General features: G+C 48.5%; 2 protein-coding genes across 5 annotated transcripts in view; one reads left to right on the top strand and one right to left on the bottom strand.

The window, feature by feature from the left end:
• The first annotated feature begins 4 nt into the window (after positions 1–4).
• On the top strand, positions 5–22,587 carry USP20 (ubiquitin specific peptidase 20). 4 transcript variants are annotated; one of them, XM_077189263.1, is made up of 25 exons: positions 503–653; positions 3,618–3,728; positions 4,086–4,139; positions 4,848–4,910; positions 5,038–5,208; positions 5,799–5,895; positions 6,086–6,155; positions 6,739–6,852; positions 7,972–8,050; positions 9,368–9,809; positions 10,686–10,823; positions 12,009–12,121; positions 12,548–12,720; positions 13,181–13,275; positions 13,734–13,767; positions 13,978–14,023; positions 14,303–14,483; positions 14,912–15,038; positions 15,123–15,292; positions 15,892–15,973; positions 16,248–16,356; positions 16,683–16,785; positions 17,033–17,104; positions 17,754–17,946; positions 22,534–22,587. In XM_077189263.1, exons 2-24 carry the CDS (start codon positions 3,648–3,650, stop codon positions 17,912–17,914), a joined length of 2,775 nt encoding a protein of 924 aa, XP_077045378.1. In that variant the 5' UTR covers positions 503–653; positions 3,618–3,647; the 3' UTR covers positions 17,915–17,946; positions 22,534–22,587. The 4 variants fall into 4 exon arrangements, with proteins under 4 accessions (XP_077045377.1, XP_077045378.1, XP_077045376.1 ...); XM_077189262.1 differs by lacking the exons at positions 503–653; positions 22,534–22,587 and adding an exon at positions 5–143 and having other exon boundaries at positions 17,754–19,546; XM_077189261.1 differs by lacking the exon at positions 22,534–22,587 and having other exon boundaries at positions 17,754–19,546.
• The window catches only part of FNBP1 (formin binding protein 1), a 93,178-nt gene continuing 89,814 nt past the window's right edge, over positions 22,191–25,554 (bottom strand). Inside the window, exon 20 of the mRNA XM_077189266.1 lies at positions 22,191–25,183. Within this exon, the coding sequence (XP_077045381.1) occupies positions 25,176–25,183 (8 nt within the window). The 3' untranslated portion in view covers positions 22,191–25,175. The remainder of the gene's footprint in view (positions 25,184–25,554) is intronic.

Genomic DNA, 25,554 nt, shown 5'->3' on the forward strand with positions numbered 1-25,554 from the left:
GTGCCCGCACCTCGGCCGGGCAGGAGCCGCGGGGCCGGCGAGCGGGGCCCGCAGCGCCCCGTGCCCCCCCGGACCGGGCCGGGAGCCCTCGTGTCACCCCCCTTACTCCGGGTCACCCCCTGTCTTTTCTGCGAACACCTCGTGTAAGTCACGAGGCTCGTTCCATTTCTCGCAGTCCCAGCAGCGCAGCCTCGGCCGGTGGCCGGTGCCTGTCAGGGACGCCGTGGGGAGAAGGCGCCGTGGGGAGCGTGGGTCCCACACCCGGGTTTGCAGCCCAGCCCTTGGGGCGGGACGCGGCTCCTTCAGCCGGCTGCTCCCCGCTGACCGAGGCACCGAGCCGCTCTGTTGGGTCCCCGGCCGAACGAGCGGCGGTTCGCCCCTCTAGCACCGGCCCTGAGGCTGAGCCCCGACTGCTCGGGGAGCCCTCGGTCCCGACCCCGGGACCCCGCGGGGTCGGGGTCGCTACCGGTGCCGCCACCGCCTCCTCCGCTCGGTCCCTCCCCGCCCCGCCCCGCCGGGCCCGGCCCCCGCCCCTCCCCCGGCCTGCGCGGCACCCGCCGCTCCTCCGCCGCTTCCCCGCTCCGCTCGGGGCCGCGGCCCTTCCCGGCAGCCCGGCCTGGGGCGGGGGCGGTGGCGCCCCGGGCATCCCGCAGGTGAGCGAGGGCCGCGGGCCGGGGCGGCGGGGCCGCGGCCGCGGGGCTGCGCGGGGGGAGGGCGGCCGGGCCGCGCCGGGGATGATGCAGCAGCCGCGGCCGCGGGGGCTCCGGGCCGGATCCTGCTGTGCCTCGGCCTGGGGGCGGCCCTGCACCCCCAGGGGCTGCTGCCGATCCCGGGAGCGGGACCGTGCGGCTTTAGGCTGGTTCTGTTCAGCCTCACTCGTGTCCGGCAGCTGTAGCGTCTGGCAGGAGGGGACTTGTATTCTGGGGTCTGCTGCGCTTGAGGAGTGACATAGCGGGCTAGGGGGGATTTCCCTCAGGTGGTTTTTGCCTGAGAGCTAAATCTCTAGGTGAGTCGTGTTGTGATCTCCCACAATAAATCAGTGTTCAGACCTGCTCTCCTTTGCGGGGTGCACATAAACCTCCTGGTTTTCCCATAGCTGATGCAGCTGCGAGCCAGCAGCACCTGCTTTCTGCTTCTGCCTTGTCACTAGGGCAGTTTGGTAAATATTTATTTTTTCAGTATCTCAAGTATAAAATGTTTCGGAGCACAACTGCAGATACTTCTTTCCTTGGTAGGTTATGCAAGACCAGACCTGGTAGTTGTTTTGTAGATGAACAGTGCAAAGATTTATTTGTGCAGTTGCTCTGAAGAATGTCAGCCTACAAGGATTTGAAACTCTTGACAGCTGGCTCTAGCTTTGGTATGAAACCACACAGTTGTTTTAAGGAAAAAAAAAAAACAACCAGCAAAAACCTAGAAATGTGTTCCTGTAGAAGGAAGGCAGAGAGGCTGGGTTTGGCAGCAGCTGAAGCGACTGAAAGTAGGTTGCAGTTACGGAGGAGCTGTTCTGACATGTTCGTGTACTGTCCTCCCTCAGTGGTGCTTGAGAAAGACAGGCTGAAGGACTTGTTGTAGGGTAACTTCTTTTCCCATCATACACAGTACATTTTGACAAGCACAGTTCAGCTCTCTGGCAGTGCTTTTATGAAATTCCTGGGTTCCTGAGCAGAATTAGAGCTGTGTGTGCCAGCTATAGCTCTTAGGGCAGAGTCATGGGAAGACAGAAGTTGAATATTTCCTTCTGAACACTCACAAACCTTATTCTGGTGTGTGTGGTCAGGGCTGAGAGGCAAAAATGAGGTTTTCCCTGCATTGTTCAGAAAGGGAAGTGCTGTGTGGGAAGATCAGCCCCCCAGTGCTGGAGAGTCTAAAGACATGGTTTTGACTTTGAGGAGAGGGGTGGTCCCAGGGAATGCACTGAAACCATCCACATCCAGAAGACTTTACTTAACAAAGTGTGCTTCAAAACCAGTTCCCAGTTAGTTTAAGCTGGTGAAGATATGAGGTCTGGAATTCATTTTAAACCAGTATTTTGTTCATTAAATTTTCTGGGGAACATCTGGGAGAGAGATAAGAAACCAAGGATGGTGAAGTAGCAAATGCAGCATTGGTACTTTTTTTTTAATTGGACCAGCTGATGCATTTGGGAAAAGGGGTCTGCTTTGGTGAAGGAACTCAGAGCCTGAAATGTCCCAGTTTTATGTGTTAGTCAAAGCTACTGTGCTCTTGTCATTTGTATTTTCAATCAGTATGTGTTACACGGTGCTATGTTCCTTCTCTGTGAAACTGCATGAAATTGCTTTGTTCTTTGTTAAGCTTTTCTTCACAAGTTACTGAGATCCAGGTCAGCACCCCTGTGGTGTTTTCTACCTTACACATATGATTTCTTCTCCCTTTGCTCCTCCCATCAGTTTACTGAGTTCTAAAGAGTGCTGGGAAAACAGTGTAAAATTAGCCTTGAGGTTTATCTTCTGCCAAGACAAGGTGCTAGGCAAGCTTTTCCATTCCCAAGATAAGTGTTACTGATATGGCCTACTCGTTTATAATCTTTCTTTTCTTTTCTCCCTCCTGTCAGTGATTCAGACCAGATAACACTGGGAATTGTTTCAAATGTCCTCAAAATGTGAAAGAAGCAGAGTGTAGCAGCCATGTGGCTGCTGGAGTCATTAACATTGAGTTCATCAGATTTTTCTACTTCTTTATTGCAATGATGTGGGCTCTTCACATCTGCTTCATTTCCAGCCAACTGTAATATTTTGGATCCTTGTCTGTGCTATTAATATCACTTATCTTCTTTTCTACTTTTTTAACAGCCATGAGCAAAGTTATTTAAACTATGCTTAAAAAAACCACAAACTCTTCATTTTTTATAGCTGTGTGTTACTGAGACATATTTGAAGTCTTTTACATATCCATGGACCACCATAAAAGTGTTTATTGTGTTCATAAGCTGTGAAATCATCTGTTCTTGTGGTGCTTGGATGTCTGAGCTGGGTGGAACAGTGTTTTGTTGTGTTTTGCACTGGCTTTGAGTTATGTGGCTCATACTGTTAAAAATCTGCCCATGAAATGGTAAATTCCTCAGAGACTGGAGCCTGCTTATCGGTGTTACAGTTCATTTAAGTCTATTTCCCTCTTGCCCAGCTTCATTTAGAACTAATCATATTTTTAATGTTTGATGAAGAAGTGTGACAAGGAAATGTTAGATTCAGATCAGCACAGTTGGGTGCATGAAGCTCACAGACACCACAGGCTGAGTACTGGTCATGGGCTGCAGCACCTTTCACTTTTCATCAGGCTTTCATGCAAATGAGCTAATTAGATTTGTATCTTTGCAGCTGAAGCTGTGCCTGTGTGCTGAGCACCTCCCAGCATTTCTGAAGGCACATTCCATGATATGGATTATTAGCTTTATTTGCTTCTTTCTCCTCCCCATGGCTTTGCTCCTTCCCTACAATAACACAATGCAGCCACTCAGCAGTGGGGCCAGACTGTGCCAGATTTGTTTCAATCTCTGAACCTTAAAGATAGATCTGGAACTCTAATATGCACAACATGCCCAGGTATCTTCTTGCAATCTGACCTGCTGTGAAAGGAGCCATCCTTTCTTGTCCTAGGAAACCCTCCTCACATGAGTGTTGGTGAAAATGGGGGATACAAGGGACATCTGTCCCCACCTGGATTCCATAGGAGAGGTGACCACGGATGATCTGCTGCTCAAATCCAAGGTAAAGGGTTGTGGCTCTCAGTTCTTTCCCTTTTAGCTGTTGTGCATGGATTTGCATGTTTGCTTTTTGAAGAAAACCCTGCCTCTCTCCAGAGGGAAACTCTCCTTCCCCCACTGATATACCCACATGTCCCATAACTCACCCTTTGTGACCCCACAGATTTCTCACCGTCATTTTATCCTGCTTGAATGTGTCACTTATCTAAAATGGTGCAATTGTGTATTTGATTGGAAGTGTGGTGAAAGGGATGAAATACTGTGAGCTGAAGGTTGGCTGTTTTATAGAGGTTTCTCACTCTTTAAGGACTTGGTTACTTAAAAACCAAACAACAAGCCTTCTTTTATCATCAATACACAGGGAACTTGCCAGTCTTGTGGAGCTGTGGGACCAAACCTCTGGGCTTGTCTTCAGGTAAAAATGGCTTGTTTGTGTGCATGATGTAGTGGGGCTTCACTCAAATAGCATTTATACTGAAAAAATAGTGGGGAGCAAAGAAGGGGCTCACAGTAGAACTATGCACTGTTTTTTGGTGGATTCCAAAGGGGCTCACAGTAGAACTATACACTGTTTTTTGGTGGATTCCAAGGAGGAGACTGTCCAGTAACACTGAAAGGGTAACACTGTCACAGTCTGACAAGATGTAACAGTTCTCTCCCTGTAGGGGACTGTCCTTGCTATTCCCAGTAGGAGATAATGAGTTCCCCAGTGATGGTGGTTGGCTGGGTGTTGCCTCTGCTGGCACCTGTGGAGGGGCTGCAGGTGACACCTTGGAAGTGAGAAGGGAGGGAATCCATGGGACACTGGGGCAGGCAGGGACTGTTTATTTTTACACTGGAATGCCCAGGCTTGGGCTGCTCAGATGAGATCCCTGTTGGAGCAATGGCCTTGGAACAGAGACTTTGCCTGGGTGCAAACCTGGTTCCTGTTTCTTAAATCAGTTCTGAAGTTCCATCAATTCTAAATTTCCATCTTGTTTTGGGCCCTGAATAAAAAGCAGGTTAGAAAACCAGGAAAATAATTCTGAAGTTGCTGCTGCTGCTGGGACTGGAGTTACAGACTGTTTGCTAAAGAGTCTTAACTTGATGTGCCCATTGTGCTTTGGCTCTTTCCCCTCTCTAGATTGGTTGTCCTTATGTTGGTTGTGGGGAGTCCTTTGCTGACCACAGCACGCTTCATGCACAGGTGAGCTTGTCTCTGTTCCCTACATTTAAATAGAATTGGATTTTCCCTGTTCTGTGTCCTGGTAGTCCTGTACTCCAGCTCAGGCCAGCTGCCAGAGGATATCTGTTGTTTCATTTTGGATTTCCAGGCCAAGAAGCACAACCTGACAGTGAACCTGACCACGTTCCGTGTGTGGTGCTATGCCTGTGAGAGGGAAGTGTTCCTGGAGCAGCGCCTGGCTCAGCCCCCCTCACCCCCCAGCAAGTTCCCTGAGCCGGTGGGTCTGTGGCACGCAGGGCAGGCCTGGGAGCCTGGCCAGGTTTGGTTTGCCTGGTGTGAAATTGGCCAAGTGATTCCTGCCATGGTGCAGTGTTTGCTGTGATGGGGAGACCTTCACTGACAGTGGCTGCCTGGAGCCAGGGCACCACTAGCCCTGACTTACAGGGTGTCCCAGCAAAATGACAAATGATTTAGGGGTGGGAACTAGATGAGCTTTGTGGTCCCTTCCAACCCAAATAATTTATGATGCTGTGATTCTATGACTTGAATATCCATTCTGACTTTATTTTTAACCTTTCCAATGGGGTATCTGCATGTGAGAAGAGCCTGTCTGTCACATTTTCGTTTCCAATGCATGGCCCATGGAATTTTCAGCTGTCAGACCAGAAACACCATGTCCATGTGACACTGCTGCTCATTCCTGATGTTTCTTATCATGTGTACTGGAAGCAGTAATGACAATATTTCCACTCCCTGCTGCCTCAGAGAGAAGGCTAGACAGGGCAACTTGTTCTTCCTTCTCCTACTTTTCTTGAAGGCTGGCTTGATTTATATGTAAGATAATATGTCTCACATCTCATCTTTCAAAGCAGGCCTTAACTGATAGTTATTTCTCTGCCTTTAATCTAGGATTCTCCTTTGCCTGCTCACCCTCTGAAAGCTGTTCCCATTGCAGTGGCTGATGAAGGCGAATCTGAATCAGAGGATGATGATTTGAAACCAAGAGGTAACTTTGCATTGAGTTGATGAAAGAGCTGGCAGGGCAGCTCTGCAGTCTGTAGGACCTGCACTGAGAGGGTTCCTGGCAGCAGAATGTGGAGACTGCCTAGAAAGGGCTGGATTCCCTCTCCTTGGGGAGGAATATAGAAAGCAGCACATCTTGAAAGTGATTCATCCCTCTCTTGTTTGTGCTTTAGGCCTTACTGGAATGAAAAATCTTGGGAACTCCTGCTACATGAATGCAGCACTTCAGGCTCTCTCAAACTGGTAGGCATTAGGGCTTTCAGTGTTGTCATAACTGACTTCACTAAATACCAAAAGTGTCACCTCTGATCTGAAACCTTCATGAGTCTTGCAAAGAGAGATTAGCCAGGCTGGGGACAGAAAAAAATAGTGGTTTTTTAGGGCAACAGAAGTATTACAGTAGGAAATTGAGGGACCAGCCAGCTTGTGGCTATGTACAAGACTCATGTTTAGACAAATGCTTGAAGTAAAATTTCATCATTTCTGTTGCAACATAAATTATTTATCCCAGAGAAAGCCATGTTCACGTGTCTTTATTCTCCTCACTGATATCATTCTAATAACCTATATCCTAAAATATTCTCTAGCCATCCTGCTGAAACTCAATTCCAGGACCTTTTCTGTACTGAGAGCAGGTTCAGATCAGCCTTTTTCATTTGATCCAAGTGAGGAGTCACATTGGCATCTGGAATCCCTTCTTCCCTTGGTTTAAAATCAGTACCTTAAGCATGCTTTTGATAAGGCCTGCATGAAGTATTGATAAATAAATAGAAGCAGAGGAAAAATTTCTGTGGGCTGAATTGTTCTCCTTTTCCTTCTGTTGTAGCCCACCTCTGACACAGTTTTTCCTGGAATGTGGTGGACTGGTCCGTACGGATAAGAAACCTGCCCTGTGCAAAAGTTACCAGAAGTTGGTGTCTGAGGTTTGGCACAAGAAACGGTGAGTGATGACCCCTGATCTAACCTGGCCAGGTTTCAGAGGTGTGCTGCTTCTGAGCTCTGGCATGGCAGAGAGGAAATCTGATCCTCAGGGACAAGGGCATTTTCTGAGGCAGTGATTTAACCCCTTGTGTGGATGGGGATGTGAGAGTTCCCTGGGATCCAGGAGATCCCATCTCCTGCTTCTGGTGATGAAATGGGCACACTGATATCAGTGAAAAGAATTCATTCTTAATATTACAATTTTAAAAAGAAAGAGGTTTTTTTTTTAAATATAGTTTCCCGGTTGGCAATGAAGAAAAAAATGAATGGAGTGAGGGAATACCTGGGGCTATCTCCAAGTATTTTACATGGACTTCAGTGGCCAGCACTTAATTGCACTGCTCTTGATTAGCAGAGGAATTGATGATTTGGATGAAAAAAGTGATTCAGAGATTTTTACTGAAGAGAGTGGAAAATGCAGGTGATATTTTGGTTCACTATTGGTTCAAATTCTGGACCAGTTCAAAGGACAGTGCAAAATTACGTAGCTCTGTTTAAATCTGGTCTGCTCTGTGCAATAAATTAAACCCCAGCAAAACAGGAATTTAAATGGCATTGCATGTTTGCCTCAAGTTCATTATTAACAAGGAATAAGTAAGATATGGAGCAAGGTGAACTGTGCCTTTGTGAAGGAGGAAGCTGCAGGCTTTGAAGCAATATCATGTCATTTTAACATTGATTGAATTGATCTCATTTACTGGGTGATCAGCCTGCCCAGATTTTGAGACAAACATGGTGCTGGAAAATCAAACAAAGTCACTAATTGCTAAACTCTGCTCTGGAGAGAATGAGAGAATCACTTCCCACACTCAAAGTGTGACAGAGCTGTAAGTGAAATGTGTTTTGGGGGAGGGTCTCTCTGGAAGACAGACTGAAATGACTGCAAGGTGTTTTTGTCTCTTGGTGTGTTTGTCACCCAGTTCATGCAGAAATCTCTGCTCAGGCTTTGCAGGTGCATAATTATCTTTTGGCCTCTTTAACTACACACCACACCCTCTGTTATGGCCTGTTAGACAAACTGGCTCCAAGCCCAATATGCAAACTGACTTTTTCTTTTTTCTTTTTCCACTCTAAACAGCCCGAGTTATGTTGTTCCAAGCAGTCTCTCCCATGGAATCAAGCTTGTCAATCCCATGTTCCGAGGCTATGCACAGCAGGTGGGGGCTGAAAAAACCCATGTCATTATTCCAAAACCAGAGAATTTCATTCTTGCAGTGCTGGTGCTTGTGTTTAGAAGGAAGAGCTTGAGCTCGGGGGTCATGGCCTCTCTGTGTCAATATCAGTGATCTGATAGAGCACTTGGGTGGGATTTGGGAGACCTGGATTCTTTTCCAGGCTTGCCTCTGCCTTGTTGGTCCCAAATCAGTTCATTTCCTCGTGTCAGCTTGCTCACCTCTGAAATGATGGTGGTCAAATCCTTTATAAATAGCTTTGAGATCTACTGATATGTGCTCTATGGGAGTTTGTTATTATTTATTCATGTCAGAGCTGAGGAACCTGGAGAAAGCTGCACTAAAAATTCAAAGATATGAATGTTCTATATTCTTTTTCTGGGGAATTACAGCAAAACTAAGTCTTATTTAAAGGTAGTATCCTTTTTTTTCTTTTGAAGTCTTTATCAGTGTAGCTCTTCTGTTTGTTCTTTATGACAAAATGTAAACAACAAACTATGATTAGAAAATTTACTAGAGAAGTGACAGAGCATCAAAACTGTGATAGTGACAAGAAATCAAAACAAAGAATAAAAATAATGATTAATGAAAGAACTTCTATATTTGTCTTTGATGTGAAATACGTTGGATTGGAAAACTCTGATCTGAAGAGATAAATTTGAAAGGTAGGCAGGGCAGGCTAAAAGCCAAACTTCATAAAACAACTGAAAGGTCGTAATTAACTTTCTGCAGTTGTCAAAATACCAGCTTGCTTTCCAGCAGCTCCTTTGAAGCCAAGGTATCAGCTCTTTTACCATGTATTATGAATGTAGGAGCTTGCAGCTAGGCTGTGTAGCTTTGAGTTTCTGGTTCCTCTCCCTGTTTATTAAAGATTTTAATCTCCCCTCTCTTAAGAGGTGGCTTGCCATGAGCAGAAGTCAGTGTTCTTAAGATGTGTTTGTGGGAAACAGGCTGTTCTCCAGGGCCTGCTGTTTTCATCAGGTTTCTCCTTGCTTTTCCCCTATTATCTGTGGCAAACCCCTGATAAATGTGCTCCTGATTGGCCTTCCACAGCTGCTCCCTGTCCTTTCAAAGTCTTTCAGCTGAAGGTATTCAGATAAAAAATTGGGCCTTTAATTATGTAGGAGTTAAAGCATTTCTGTAACAGACAGGCCCTTTGGTGCATGGCCCTGCTTCAGCTGGGTCTGTGTGCTGCAGAGCAGGCTCAGCCTTGTGGGCACTCTTGGAATCAGCTGTGAATGGAGCCATCTCCTCTTTTGCCCCGGTTCTGGCTGGATACTGACATGGAATCCTGGTTTTCAGGACACACAGGAGTTCCTGCGCTGCCTGATGGATCAGCTGCACGAGGAACTGAAGGAACCCATCGTTTCAGAGACCAGGGACATGGACAGCAGCGAGCAGGAGGACAAGCGGGAGGGTGACCGAAGCCCTTCAGAGGACGAGTTCCTGTCCTGTGACTCCAGCAGTGACAGGGGTGAAGGAGAGGGCCAGAGTCGGACCTCAGGGAGCATGGGCAGCAGCTCCCTGGCAGAGACAGAGCTGCTGATCCAGGATGAAGCAGGGAGAGGGATCTCAGAGAAAGAGAGGATGAAGGACAGGAAGTTCTCATGTGGCCATCGGCGCAGCAACTCAGAGCAGGTGGATGAGGATGCAGATGTTGATACTACAATGATGCCAGTGGATGGCAGAGCCTCACCTGAGATGCTGCCAGCTCCCTGTCCTGCCAGCCCATGCAGGACACCAGGTATACCCCTCTTTCAGTTGGGATATTTTCCAGGAAGATGTGTTACCATCCTCCACAGGCACTATGATGTAGTGCAGCGGCAAACACATAGTGGGATTGTTCCTTCTCTGTGTTTCAAAAGATTTTGCATCCAAAGTTTTCCTCAGTCCCTGCCTTTGTGCACAATTGCCTCTGTAAGTGTACTTGATGAGCCAGAGGTGCTTAGCTAGGCTGTGAGCTGAGTAAAGGCACAGCAGTGAGAGCTGCCTCTGCCAAGCCTGCACTGTATTGATGCCTTTTAAGAAAAAAGGTTTGGTATGTGTACATCTCTTTATTTCATATGCTGGCCTGGGGAAATACTAACTGTGGAAAAGGCATGGCAGAAGGTATTTGCTAATGTTGGACTGTGGACTTTAGGGAGAGAAAAGGGAGAAGCAGTTTGAGCATTTCTGTGTCTTAGGGAAAAGAAAAGAGCAGCAGTGTGGAGTCACCTCAAGCTGAACATATCCGATCTTTCAACGCTTCTTTATGTAAGAGTCTTACTCTGCCAGCTGGCACTGAAAGGCAGCAATGCTGTCTGTGTGGTTTAGGGCTACAGGAGCAAGCTGCAAAATCTAATTAGTCATAAGTGTGAAAAAATGGCAGGTTGTTTTCTGGGGTTTTTTAGGATGTAATTATTAGCTGTTAGGTACAGCTCCGTATACACTCTCTCCCGTGACTGAGGGAGCTGTGTCTGCCAGCCTGTGCAAGCAGCACAGTTAATGGACACTGAACTGTGCCTTTGAGAAAGATTCTGTGCTGGAGCACAGAGCTAGGCTGACACAGATTGCAGTGGAGTTGCCTTTCATAGCTGTGGTTTTCACCAGTGCCCTTGTCCCTCCCCATTTTCCCAAGCAGAACCTGACAATGATGCCTATGTGCGCTGCTCCTCGCGCCCCTGCAGTCCAGTCCATCATGAAATGCACTCCAAGCTGTCCAGCAGTCCTCCCCGCTCCAGTCCTGCCAGGCTTGGACCTTCCTACATCCTCAAGAAAGGTAGGGCAAAGAGGGATTGCTGGGAGGCAAAGGGGGGAGCATGTAGAGGAAAGGAGAGAGGGAATCCATCATGAATTCTTGATTAACAGATGTAAAAAGTGCTGGTTCCCCTGGACATCAGGGTGTTCTAAAATAGTATTTGGCAAAGACTACAGTAAACCTGCAGATAAAGTCAAGCTCTGGGCACAGTGATGTTCTAGTGTGGGGCCTGAAATGATCAATGTCTGCATCTGTGTGCTGTGTTTGTCATTAATAAAATGGCTGTCAAGTCCCAGGCACAGGCTCTGTCCCTTTAGGGGAGTGTGGAAATACATAAACATTTGTCTGCCAGACTTGAATTTCATGGCATGTGGGCCAGAGAGCTGTAAGATGCTGTTACTGACAGAGCTTCCTGCCTCTTGGACATCCTGGGCTCACAGGAATGGAATTAGGGCTGCAGATGTCCCTGCAGTGCTGGGAGCACTGTCAGGCTGCAGAATAGAGCCTGGCTTGTGTTGTTATCAAACTGGTCCCTTCATCCCAGAGCAAATTGCAAATCAAAATCCCTCAGTGCTGCACAGTCTGCAAACACAATGGCTTGTGCTTGTACCACTGTCCCTCCAGCTGCTGCATGAGGACATTCTTTCTTCAGCCCCTTGGCTGAGGTCAGCACAGCTGCAGATGTTCTGGCTGCATGAAAACCACTCTGTCTGCCTGCACGTGTGTGTGGGGACAGGGTTTGTTGTTAAACAAAACCTTGCATTTGGCCAGTCCCTGCTGTGGAGAGTCCTTTCCTGTGTGAGACACTTGGGGAACACGTGGTAAATGTCAGAGGGGTAAAAAAGGGACAAAGTACAGAGGCAGAGGGGGAGAGGAAGTGAAATGCAAAGCTTGGAGCAAAGTGTCACAAGACCTCAGAAAACCAGGGACTGTCTGTGGCAGGGCTGGGCTTCTAAACATGTAAAAGGCTGGAAACAGGAGGTCTCCAGTACAACAGTTTCTGCCTCCTGAGAGCCAGCTGGTGTTGGCTCAGTTGGCTTCCTCTCCCTTGTACCACACACAGCAGCAGAGTCCTCCATGTCTCTTCACAACTTGCCTCACCACGTCCCTGGGATGGGGTCTGAACATCAGGACAATGCTTGTCCCTTGTCCTTATGTGGTTGTGTGACTCTGTGGAGACTGAGAGGGCCATTCCCTGTTCCCCAGCCCAGATGCAGGCTTCTGGGAAAAAGAAGAAGGAGCTCCGGTACCGCAGTGTGATTTCCGACATCTTCGACGGCTCCATCCTCAGCCTGGTGCAGTGCCTCACCTGTGACAGAGTGAGTGTCCTGGGCCTCCCACTCACCAGCACGGGCTTTGTGCTCGTAGATCTCTTGCTAGGGAATGGTGCTGCTCTTTCCAAACCCTGTGGGATGCAGCTGCTGTGGCCATAGGTGGTGGCAGGGGAGGGGTGAGAATGTGCCATGCCAAGGAGATGTGTTTCTGTGTTTGCTGATCTGTGTTACTGAGTTGACCCAGCAGTATCACATTCACATCAGGAAACTGAGTCCAGTGCTACAAAAGCCATGAAAGAAGTCAGTGCTGACAGCAGGGAAGAATAATTAGCCACAGGGAGTTGCTCCTGCTGCCAGCTCAGGTTTCTAGCCTAGGCTAAATCCAAGCAGTGATAAAAGGTGATGAAGATGAGGTGTCAGCTCCATTACACACATGGGAAGCCCTGACCTGTTCCTCTTGGGTATTTCCAGGTTTCTACAACAGTGGAGACATTCCAGGACCTGTCACTCCCAATCCCAGGGAAAGAGGACTTGGCCAAGCTGCACTCTGCCATTTACCAAAATGTGCCAGCCAAGACAGGAGCATGTGGGGACAACTACGCCTCACAGGGCTGGATTGCTTTCATCATGGAGTACATCCGGAGGTGTGTTCCCTTTGCAGCACCTCTGTTCTCTGGGATTTGCCCTGCAGTGCTGGAAGCAGCCCTCCCAACCAGTGGTGTTAACATGGCCATGTCAGCTGGAACCTTTCCTTGGAGCACAGTGTGTGGTACCTCACAGGACTTTGAGCCTTTCCATGAGGAGCAGTTGTTACTGCTCCTCTAGATCTGTCACACACCTTGAGAGCTCTTGTGCAGCTGATCACCCCTCACTGCTGCCTCAGACTTGCCTTCCAGAGCAAATTAATTCCTGGTGTAGTTTTCCAAATAATTTCCAGTTTGAGTAGGAACATCAGCTGAGAGCAGCTGTGCTTTCCCTGCTCCTCTGGGATGTGGGATGAGCTTAGGCCCTACAGCTCGAAGGAAATTTATCATCCACTTGGGGTTTTGTGTGCCAAAGCATTCGGCTATTTTATTTATAACTCTTAATCCCTTTCCTCTGCAGATTTGTGGTGTCCTGTATCCCTAGCTGGTTTTGGGGTCCTGTGGTGACACTGGAGGATTGCCTTGCTGCCTTTTTTGCAGCAGATGAGTTGAAGGGTGAGTTTTTTTGGTGGGGTCTGACAGCATGGAGGAGCATTCCATAAGCATTTAAGCATTTCAAAGGCAGATTAAATCTCCAATAAATCCTGCCTTGGTGTGTCATTAGAGACTGGCAGTGCCAAAAGTTGGCAGCTCAGCATCTCTGAGCAGGAGGGATCTTTTCTACCTGCTCAGGGGTGGGAAATCTGGGTGAGAGTGTCCTCAGTGAGGAGCAGGCAGAGCTGTGGGTTGGTTGAGTGCTGTGGCTCCTCAGTTTCTTCACTTTCTCATCCTTCCTGCTAATTGGCTGCATCCCTTTCTTGCCTACACTTACTGAGAGGAGTTGTTCTGATCTTTTCTCATCCCTGGCCTGCCCAAAAGGCTCTTAATCTGCTTTCTCTGCACTGTCTGGAAAGGTAGCTGTGTCAGCCTTGTATGCTCTGAGCAGATGCATTATGGCTCTCCTCTCTCTACAGGGGACAACATGTACAGCTGTGAACGGTGTAAGAAGTAAGTTGGCATTATCTGTTCTGTGTTGCATGTCTGGAGTTTTATTTCTGGAATTTTCTTTCTCTGTACTGCTGTCAGATATTTCGCTGTGTCCTCTGCCTGGACAATTCTGCTGGAATTCAGGATTTGTCTTGGATTCCAAAGGGAGCAAGACCCAGCTATGCCTTTGCTCTAGAGAGTCCTCACAGCTCGTTTCTCTTCCTCCCTCAGGCTGCGGAATGGAGTAAAGTACTGCAAAGTCCTGCGGCTCCCAGAGGTGGGTAAAGGCACCTTGTTTCCTAATTCTCTTCTAGCAGCCATTGAGGAAGTCAGGAGGCCAGAGGTAGAATAAAACCAGCAGGGTTTTTGGTGGCAAAAATATCTAATCTGTATTTAGATCAGAAGAGACTTTCTCAGTCTAAGCTGATGAGCCAGCAGGATTCATGAGAAACAGGCAAAGAGCTCCTGCAAAGATCAGACACACAGAGATGTGCTGTGCTCCCAGGGCTGCCATGGCAAAACTGCTCTTTGGTCTCCTCTGTCCTTGGTCTTTTAGATCCTTTGCATCCACTTGAAGCGGTTCCGGCACGAGGTGATGTATTCCTTCAAGATCAACAGCCACGTCTCCTTCCCCTTGGAGGGGCTGGACCTGAGACCCTTCCTGGCCAAGGAGTGTGTGTCCCAAATCACCACCTACGACCTCCTGTCTGTCATCTGTCACCACGGCACGGCTGGCAGTGAGTCCCTGTCTGGGAGAGGAGCAGGGTGGGAGGAGTGTGAGTGAGGCAGGAGGGTGGTCAGGAATAGCCAACACCTCCTGAGACCCCTCCATTCTCAGCCTGAGCAGCCTCTGCCCTTTGGAAAGTGAACTGAGCAGCTTCTGACAGATCCCCTGCAGCTCTTTCAGCCTCCCCACAGGCTTGGCTCCAACCCTTTCCCACTGTTCAGTCTTGCTGAGAGGCTCTTCCAAGGAAGGCAAATCAGGGTGACAGTGCCAGGCTCTGCTGCTCCAGCAAAGCTTGCCTGAGCAGGAATTATCCTTTTTTTTTTTGTCTCTCTCTCTGCTCTGTGCCAGCAGCTAATCCTGTTTGTGCTGCTGCCATTATCCCAGGCCTGCCTTGTGTCTGCACTGCAGATCCCAGCAGTGCTGTGCTTTCTGTTCCAGGTGGGCACTACATTGCCTACTGCCAGAACGTGATCAATGGCCAGTGGTACGAGTTCGATGACCAGTACGTCACCGAGGTGCACGAGACCGTGGTGCAGAATGCAGAAGCCTACGTGCTGTTCTACAGGTGAGCTGTGCCCTCAGCCCCTTCCTGGGCACAGAACACCTGGAAATGCATTTCCCACATGGAGTTCTCCTCTCCCTGCTCCAGGAAAAGCAGTGAGGAGGCTGTGAGGGAGCGTCAGAAGGTCGTGTCCCTGGCCAGCATGAAGGAGCACAGTTTGCTGCAGTTCTACATCTCTCGAGAGTGGCTCAATAAATTCAACACCTTTGCTGAGCCTGGGCCCATCACCAACCACACCTTTCTGTGCTCCCATGGAGGTAAGGCTGCTGGACCTGGGAGCAGCACCTCTGATGCTTCCAAATGCAGGAAAAAGCTCCAGCTGCCATCCTGATCCGGGGAAGCTGCAGTGGGATCATCTTTGGCAGAAACTCCAGCCTGCTCAGGGAGGGATGAGACAATTACCCATTGTGCTGCTGGTTGGAGGCCTGGGGGGATGTTTAGTGCTGGGAAACAACAGTTTTCAGTTCTCTGTGTTTAAAAACAAACCTGTAGAAAGCAGATAGGGCAGGGTTTATCTGTGTTACCCTGTCAGCAGGGCTGGCCCTCGGGGTTTGTTTAGAGAAGGGACCTGATAGCACATCTGCCTGCTGCTGTTTAATCAGCCATGCTGGGGAGCACTCAGTGTTTGTAAATCTCTCTTCTAAATTGGAAATGAAGCACTTGATTGGAAATTAGGGCCGTGGATTGAGAAACCTCCACAGTTAATGAACTTATGACTTCTGTCTTCCATTAGGAAAGAATGCAGACTCTGGAATCAGAGTTCTCAGAATGGAAAATCTGCCTTCTTATCTGTGTCTGTTGTACACAGCAGTAATGAGATCCCTGATTAACTCTTCCACTTGCCTTTCCTCCACAGGGATCCCTCCTAATAAATACCATTACATTGATGACCTGGTTGTGATTCTGCCCCAAAACGTGTGGGAATATCTCTACAACAGGTGAATATGGCCATTCCATTCTTTCTCCCAGTATTTGTAGAGTGTCCTGATGTAAGGATGAGCTGTATCAGTGCCTGTCCCAAAAAGATAGCAAGAGATAAGCCAGAAGAGGAAAATATGGCTGAGTAAAGGCAGCTCTGTGCCCTCAGCTGCAGATGCACCTCCCTCACCAGTGTCTGGAGTGGTATAAAAATCCCTGTCAGTAGGATGTAGGGCTGGGAAGAGTTTCCACTCTGCTGCAGTTCTCCATTGCCCTGCCTCTCCCTGTGCCCAGGTTTGGGGGTGGCCCTGCTGTGAACCATCTGTACGTGTGCTCCATTTGCCAAGTGGAGATCGAAGCCCTGGCCAAGCGCAGGAGGATCGAAATCGACACCTTCATCAAGGTTGGCATGGGAAGCACCTGGAGCAAGGCAAAGGGCAGGGCTGGGGAAGGCAGGCCTGGAAAAGTGCCTGTTTTCCAGAATGTGACCTGCAGCACAGCCAGGAGTCTGGCCTGGGGGTTCCCCAGTGCAGAGGGGCAGCTGGGGCATGGCAGTGCTGTGCAGACAGAAATTGTGAAACCATCCTTGTCTTGTGCCTGCTCTGTGAGCAGAACAGGGGGTGAGGAGGGAATTCCATGGGGTTCTCCTGGAGAACTGGCCTTACAGTTAATGGAAGGGCCCCCCCCAAGATCTCAGGAGTGGCTGAGTCCTTTCTGTTTCTGTCCCAGCTGAACAAGGCTTTCCAGGCAGAGGAGTCTCCAAGTGTCATCTACTGTATCAGCATGCAGTGGTTCCGGGAGTGGGAGGCCTTTGTCAAGGGCAAGGATAATGGTAAGGATCAGACACTGGGGTCTGTCAGGGGGACAGGGGGGATGGAAATGAGTCCATTTACTGGGTCTGGGCTGAGCACTGCCCCTGGCTGGGGTGACAAAGCTGGGCAGGGTTCAGGCACCAGCCACTGGGGCTGCCTGCAGGTCCCCAGGGCAGGACAAAAATGACCAAGAGAAATTAGGAAAGCATCTGAATGTGGAGGCAGCAAGGAAATCAGATGGTTTTTGACATGTTTGTTCTCCTACAGAGCCCCCTGGACCAATTGACAACACCAAGATTGCTCTCACAAAACCAGGTGGCCACGTGCAAGTCAAGCAGGGTAAGGCTGGTGCTTATTGCCCAAGGTGCTCCTAAAAGGTAAAGGAGACTGTTCCACTGGATCTGGCTGTGCATAATGAAATCCCAGAGCAAGATGGTGTTGCAGAGGATGATAATTCTCTACCCTGCCCCTGCCCTGAGTGAGCCAGTCCTCCAGTGGCAGCTCCTGCCTGCCCAGATTGCTGCTGACTGGTTCTGCAGACCCCCAGCTCCTGCCTTGCTGCTCCCCAGGCCCCTTCCACCACTCCCCTTTGTGCTGGAGCTTTGATCTTGTGTTGCTTTTGATGTGGTCTTCTCTCAGCATCTGTTGTGGTCCAGCTCCCAAAGTTAAAACAGCCTCAGGTAGTGCCTGGCAAGGTTTAGATTGGATATTAGGAAAACTTTCTATATGGGAAGGGCTGTCAGAGTTTGGAAGAGGAGGGATGTAAAAGATGTGTAGATGTGGTGCTTGTGGACATGGATTAATGGAGAACACACCGGTGCTTCCAGCAGGAGGTGGCACTGCAGGGGCTTTGTGGAGGGACCACGGGTGTCTCCTCCTCCTCCTGGGATGGGCCTTTGTGGGGAGCTGTTTGGAGGGGAAATCCTGGCGTTGTGGTGCCCTGACCTTTCCCTCCTGCTGCATCCGGTGATCGCTGTTTCCCTTCCAGGTGCTGACTACGGGCAGATCTCTGAGGAGACCTGGGTTTATTTAAGCACCCTGTACGGAGGGGGGCCCGAGATCGCCATCAGACAGAACGTGGCCCAGGTGCAGGAGCTGGAAAACCTCCACGGGGAGCAGAAGATCGAAGCAGAGACACGAGCAGTGTGATCTGTGCAGAGGGGCAGGGCAGGGACGCACAGGTACCGCTGTGGGGACGGGAGGCTGGGAATCCTCCCTTGGCTGGGACTCGAGGTGTGTGCAGGCAGGCTTCCTCCTCCTCCTCCTCCTCCTCCTCCTCCTCTCATGTGGCTCTGAGCACGGGGTGGTGCTGGGAGAGGCTGGCACAGAGCTGCACCTCCCCTCTGGCTGCAGCCACGGTCACAGGCTTGTCCTGACCTGAGCCCTCTCCCTTCCTTTGCTTCCACCAAACCAGCGCTCCCAGCTTGGCCCCAGTGCACTGAGCTCTGCTCCTTGCAGGTTTTGCTTTTGGCACTTCTCTTTTTAATTCAAACATGTAAAGATGAGACATTATTTATGTTTCCAGCAGGCAGTGGTGCAAGCAGAGAAACCTGAGTTTGAGTCTGAGTAAAGCCATGGGGTCTCCTGTGGTTTTGTGCTGGTGGTGCTGTCACAACTCCCTAGTTTTGCTCTTTATTGAATTCTTGCAAATTCAGTTGCAGTCAATTAAGAAATTTGGAAAGAAGCTCTTCCCTTCTCCTTTCACTCACAAACCCACACCTTCATGGTCCTGCAGAATTTTATTTTCTCCTTGTGTCTGCTCTCCTATGTTCAGCACATTTTTGGACAACAAAGCTGGAAGGCTCCTCCTTCCCAAAGCCTTCTTCAGGCTGGCCCTGCCCTGTGTCTGTCTGCCCTCAGCTGCTGAGGGGGTGAGGCTGAGGAGGGGCCCCTTTGTTCACTCCTGAGGGGGCACCTGGGGCTGGGGCCTGGCTGAGCAGGGCCCAGGCTGGTGAAGCAGCTTTTAGGAACGAGCTCTTTGTGCAAACAAGCCCCACCTGTGTGCTGAGGTCATTCCAGATGTCCTGTGTGTGTACAGTGGCTCATTGAATCCATTTGCTCCCAGATCTGCTGCCACCAATGCAGCAGAGACAGAAATGAGGGCAGAAAAGGCCCAACTCCACTTTCCTCAGCAGGGCCATTCTTAACGTGCTTTTTGTTCATCCTGCAGCAAGCCAGGAGTTGAATCTTTGCAAGGCTTTGAGAGCAGTTTAATGGAGGCAGAGCTGGGCCTGAGGAGCCAAATTCTGTTCATGGTGTGGGTGATGCCACAGCACCAAGCCTGTCCTGCATGGAGCTGGGACCTCCTGAGCTCCTCACAAAAAATGGGAGAGAGGGAAAGGCTGCTCCTTGACTTAGAGATAGAAGGGGGTAGGACAGGAGAATTTGAGAAGAAAAATGTGGCCTTCATGGTTTCTTTTTTCTTTTTTTTTTTTTTTTTGTTTTAGATCAGATATTTGTTGCATAAAGCAACTTCTTTAAAAACTGTCTATAATTGATTCAGCATGTTAATTTTACAGTTCTGTTCATGGGATGCTTGTTTAGAGGCAGCCAGACCCTAGGGGAGGTCAGAGAATGAGCCACTGTTGAGAGTCTCATTGTTCCAAGCTGTCTTTATTCCCCAGTGCAGCAGCCCTGGGCTGTGCTGCAGAGCCTGCAGGGCTGCATGTCTGTGTTGTCTGTGTTCCAGAGGGTGCTGTACACACTGTAATGACACTCCTGTGCTTCAGTGTTAGACCTTGTGCTGAAAGTGGTACAATAAATACATGTGCATTCAACAAGGCCTGCCTTGCCTGCTGAGAGGGGCTGACAGCTCCAGGGAGCAGGGGGGGGAAGGAAGAAAACAAAATGAAATGTAAAATAAAATCCAAACTTCCTGCTGAGCAGAGGCTGTGTGGGGACAGATCCTTCAGCAAGAGGAGTCTGAGGCCACTAAACCATCCTGTGCCCCTTCAGACCTCCCTTCACCTTTCATAAACCCCCTTGCACCTGAGAGTGCCTCAGAAAGCCTGGGCAGGGGGGGTCTGGATGTGCTGCTCATGGACAATGTTGTTATCCTGGAATTGTTATCCTGGAAGTAACTTGCAAGGGAAGGAGTTGAAGTTTCATTGAGCTGTTCCAGGATTCTACAAGAGTTTCCTGTCACTGTTTTGTGGCCAAATATCCCTGCAGGTCCATTCCCCTGCCTTGGTAACACAGTCAGCAGCCTGTTCCCAGGGAACACCAGGCTCTGGCACTGGGAATTTACAGTTTCTAAAGCAGCCCCAGGGGCTGGAGCAGCAGGAATTCCCTGCCCAAGCGAGTGCTGCAGCCTCAGCTGGAGCCTGAGGTATTTGAAGAAGCAGAGCTGGGTAATAAGAACATGCAGTTTGTTCTTGAGCAGCTTGGAGTCAGCTGTCCAAACTTGGGTCTTCCAAAGAAATCTCTCACCTGAGCAACTGAACAGCTCCAGACTTCCCAGAGACACCAAGAACTGCCCTCAGGGACTGCTCAGGGTCCACAAACAGCTCCAGGGCTGCTCTGGCAAAGCCCTGACTGCTCTGGGCAAGGACTGGAGGGTTTGTTCTGCATCCTGATTTCACCTGAGCTCCAACTGCAGCCTTGCTTTCCTCCAGCTCCACTGTGGCACTTCTGAGCACACCTCAGACAGCTCTGGGAGCCAGTGCCAATGCTGATCTCTTATCAGTTCACTTTGCAAATAATTTCCCCCTTTTTTTATCAGGTTCCTTTGCTAATTGCAAAAAAGGGGAGCAGAAAGAACTGTTCATGCAGTGGGGACTGATGGAGCAAAGCTCAGTGTCAGATTATCTGTTCCCTGCCCTCAGCTGAGTTCCTGTGTTCCTGTTCCTGGGAGCAGAGCCATTGCTCTGCTGTGACTGTCACACAAACACTCCACACAAAAACCTTAGTTCATTTTTTTCTCCCTTTTTGCTCAGCTCTACACCCCCAACTCTCCCCCACCCCTTTGGTTGTGCCTTTTCTATTTTAAGTCAGCAGTGCTGATTCTGTGAAAGATAAATCCAAGTGAGAGCCAGAGGAACACCCCCTCCTATTCATTATTGCCCAAAACCAAAGACCAGCAGCCTGTCACAAACAGCCCTGATCTGTCCTGAACTGACAGGGATGTTAATTAGTGCTGGCAAAGAACAACTGAAATCCTGCTGAAGAAATGTAGCAGCTTGACTGTATGAAACAAAAATAATCTCTAGATTATTTGTCAGATGAAAGGAGCACCAGCTGTCACCTACTGAGTGGGAAAACTGCAAATCTTGGCTCCTGGATGGGCTCTTTGCAGTGACCTGGACCAAGGGGTGATGGAGAAGCTGGCCAGGAGCTGGGGGCTTTTCTCTCAGCTAGAGACACACACACATTACTCACAACCCTGCACACCAGAATGGAATTGTACACCTCAGCCAGAGTCCCAGAAATGTGCCTGCTTTTTGGATTACCTGGTGAAGGAGGCATTGCTGTGTTGGACACACGTGCACATCCACACATCCCTGCCCAAAACATTCCTTACCAGGCTTGCAACAGCCTGAGTTTTAATACAAAACCAATCAGCATCAAAATCATCTGCCAAGGCTTGCAGCTAAGCCAGAGCATTCACCACAGGCATTCCATGGTACAGATCTCTCTTTAGATGCAATCTTTCCCCCAGGTTCCCAGTTCTGATAGGCTCCTCCTGAAAAAGCACAAACCACCTGCCCTTCCCAACACCAGCTCCAGCCACAACAGCCCATTTGCCTTTCTAAGTTAACAAAAACAACAAACAAACGACCCAACCACTTCATTCTCTCTTCAGTGCCAGCTGGAAAGGTCAAAGTTTGAGAAAATCAAATCTGAAAGTGACCTGATGGGACCCAGCTCTGTGGGACAGTCAGAGGTACAGACAGAGCCAAATTATTACTCCTGAAAATTCCAGTAGGAAATAATATAAAATAAAATACAAAAGCAAAACCAACAGGTACCACAGGTGAAAATGTGTCCTCACTTTTCTGAGGAGAGAACCAGGAACAGCACCACACTGGAATGTGTTGAGCCACTTGTTCCATGTACATTTTACAGCTGGAAGAAAAACCCAAATCCACCCCAGAGTCAGGAAGAAGAATGAGGAGTAAGAGAGCAGCTCTGGGGAGTTTTAGCCTGAATTTCTCTGTGGATGAAGCAGCAGCCACAGGCAAATTCAAATTCCCACTCTCCACTGGACACATGAGGGAAGCAGCAGCTCCTGGAGAGCAATGGCTGCACCTCAACAGCCCCGAGAGCCCCAGCAAAGAGGCTCCAACTCTTCTGTTGGGGAAAAAAGCAACAAATCCATTTTTCCTCCTGTCTGGCTGATCAAAAGGGTCCAGTGAAACTGTATTTCTGGAATTAAATGTTTATTTAAATATGCAGATGACTTTGTTTCATTGCTACAAGGTCAATATTCGCTTTCAAATGGAAGCACTTTATTTGATTGAATTCTGTCTCCAGAAATGAATGGGCAACACCAGAACCTTTTACATTGGCAATGAAATCACAACACTGAGATGCCACCAAGATCTCGAGATCAGTGCTCAAACACACATACACACACATATACAAATAAAAAAGTGCTCGACATCATCATGTTAAAATAGAATTTGGCTTCTTTTAGGTCTTCTGTCATTTCAGGCAGGAAAACAAAAAACCTAAGAACAATATGCATCAAACTAAATGAACTTCTGAAAAATACTCAGCATTAAACACAACTTTGAGTATCAGTAAATATGTTTCTTCTCTATTTACAGGTGTTAAGAAAGGGCATTAGAGACTTTTGCTGGGGATCATGAAATTTCATAGGATGTACAGTCCACGCTGCTGGGCAAGATTAGTAAATCCAAGCAGAGTTTTTATAAACCAGTCACATATTTAGTTCTTCAGCATTTGCCAAAGGTAAATTCTACAAAAATTATTCATTACCCTGAATAACAGCAGCAGAATAAACATGTGCAGACTATGAGATATGACTGTGACTATTCCTTAAATAAGTTTTAAGATCCAGGCTTTTGGGAACTACTTGCCAAGTTTATAAAAACTCCATACATGGTCTTTTATTAAAACTTCAGGAATCAATCAGTCAGCTAAAGCTAATGCTCCTTCTACAGCACAATTTCGAAACACAGACATTGCAATTGTTCCAATGTTCCACAGAGGCTGACAATAATATACTGTCCACCCAGATTAAATATAGAAAAGCAAACTTTGATCTAATTTTTACATAGATGGCACAACAATAGGTGAAAGTGAATTCTTAGCTGCTGATTCAACAGTGCATTGGACACGAGAATAAAAATACTGCAGCTAAAAATATTTTAAGGATATTTTTGCACACCTGTTAATTGTTCAACCCTTTAGATCCCCTGGCAGTGGAGCCCACAAAGCCACAGGTGCCAACCAGGGGGATCCCATTCTGCTCTTGATCTGAACAGCTCAGTGACCACAGCAGCAGCAGGGGTAAGGCAGTGATTTATGGGTTCTGACCCTCCAGTGCTGCAGCAGAACAGCCCCAGCACATTTGGGTTGGGTTTAAATCACAAACCTTCTGCTGGTTCATGCTGGCAACTCTTAAGCACCATCACACAACAGCTACAGGATGTACTGTAGCACCAAGGGACTTGGTAAAAACAAAAGTTGGCATCTTAAATGGAGAGAAAGGGACAGAACTATGAACACCACACATAACCCAGCTCAAAAATCACCTCATCCCCAACACAGAGACTCTGAGATTCTGGGCTGTGTTTTGATGTGCTGACCCTGCAGGACAGCCCAGCAGGCAGCAGAACAACACCCACCTGCCTGCAAACAAACCCTGAGAGGTTTCATTTTGGGGTCACTGCCCAGAGTGGCGTCCATGTAACATTTCTCAACTTGTGGGGATTGTACAGAATATGCTGGAGCTGGACTGGAGCCAGAAGATTCCCCCAAACAAGGTGTGGATCCATGAATTAATTTGGCCCTCAGGAGCTATTTAGTGGCAACTGATTCTTGCACAGCTCAAACATGTCCATGACTGCAAAACCCAAGCAATGGTAACAATTCAGGGGAAACCAAGTTAGAATATAGAAGTTTGTAGAAGTTTAGAGAGGGAATTAACCCTTTGTTAGGCAGCTGAAGTCCAGATCATGTGGTTTTTGGAGATATTGTAGTTCTCTTACCACTGTATGACATGATAAAGTGCAGAATCACATATCCTACTTCTGCTTCAAACCAAAGCATGTGAGAACAGGGTGGTCACAATTCCTGTCTGGCTGCTGGGTCCAGGTCCAGTCCATGACAAGATGGGAGAAGGAAACAGTGCAGTTTCTTTTTTTTTTTTTTTCTTTCCTCTTTTATTTATCTAAAAAAACTCTGTTATTCCAACATGAACTGATGAGAACGCACAGGAGGTCATGCAAAAAAGAGAAGGCAGGTCTGAAATGCTGAAAAACAAACCAACCAAAAGAAAACTGCAGAGAGATTAAACCATGAGCCACAAAATAACGTGACCCTGAGGAAGGTGGGCGCAGGCAAGGCAACAGGGCGAGCATGCAGGCTGAAACCAGAGCCAAACTGGGCTGTGAGCAGCAGCAGCAAGGGCTGCCAACCAAAATGCCACTGTCTGTGTCTGTGTGTGTCTGTGTGTGTGTGAGGAACAGCAGGGACACAGGAGGGGGCAGACAGAACAAGCAGGAAAACAAGTACATACGTGAGCTTGAAGGGTTTCAGGAAACAGCAGGGTCAGAGGGGTTTAATACCTGGAATGAGCATCAGCCTGGATTTGGAAAAAGAGAAATAAAGGCTGACAAGTATTAGTGACCTTTTGGGGAAGGCAGAATGTTGAATGATGCATGTGGATCAGATTTAATAGTGACAGATTGAGAGCCCAGTCCAGCTGCTGTGACACTGTCCAGGGAGGTTTTCCACCTCCTTCCCAGGCTCTCTGGTGAGAGGAACCTGCAGGTCTGGCACTGAAGGCACCATGTGAATGCTGATGGACCAGTGTGCACATCCAGATGGACTGAGGGACAAGGGGACAGAGGACAGACCAGAACATGCTTGGGACTCTCTGGCTGTCCAAGGGCAGCCAGCAGATCTCTGACAGAAGTTGGGAGGGACTGGGCTGGGAGAAGTGTGTGTTATGTTTGACAGAGGGGCTGTGCCAGGCTGGCAGAAGAGTGGAGAGGCTGATAAGGAAATCCGAGCCACAAGTAGCATGCCATGGAAAAGAGCAAGCATCTGAATGGTACTGGGATGGAATTTAGGTCTGAATTTTTCAAGTGGGAACTCCAGACAAGAGTGGGAGTCTGGCTTTCCATGGGTGTGTTTTAACTGCCTGCAGGGTAAACAGACCATTTTGTTTCTCCTTCTGTGACAAGCTCGCCCCGAGGTTCTTGCACCAGCACAAACACCTTTAGGAATCTAAAACATAAGAAAGACAAAAAGAAAGAGACTGGATTAGAAAGAGGCTGGGGGAAACGGGGTCCCTTAAGAGCAGCTCTGCCTGAAGGAGGTTAAAGGAATAAAGCAATGAAGCATCTACTGGGTTACAGGGCTTAGGAAGGCTCCTGACTCAGACAGAAACCTTGCACCCTCAGCCCTTCCCTCCAGCCTGGGATGAGCATCCCTGGGATTCTGCTGTGCTCTGGGAGGAAAGCACAGGGCCAGGACCCTGCCAGCACCTGCTTCGTGCCACTGAGCAAACAAACAGCTTTTTCATTTTCTGTCAGCAAAGCAGCACTGCATCTGTTCAAGTGACAGCTCCAGAGACCATCAGTGACACTGAACAACAA

Source organism: Agelaius phoeniceus, chromosome 21 (assembly GCF_051311805.1).
Source record: "Agelaius phoeniceus isolate bAgePho1 chromosome 21, bAgePho1.hap1, whole genome shotgun sequence".
NCBI lineage: Eukaryota > Metazoa > Chordata > Aves > Passeriformes > Icteridae > Agelaius > Agelaius phoeniceus.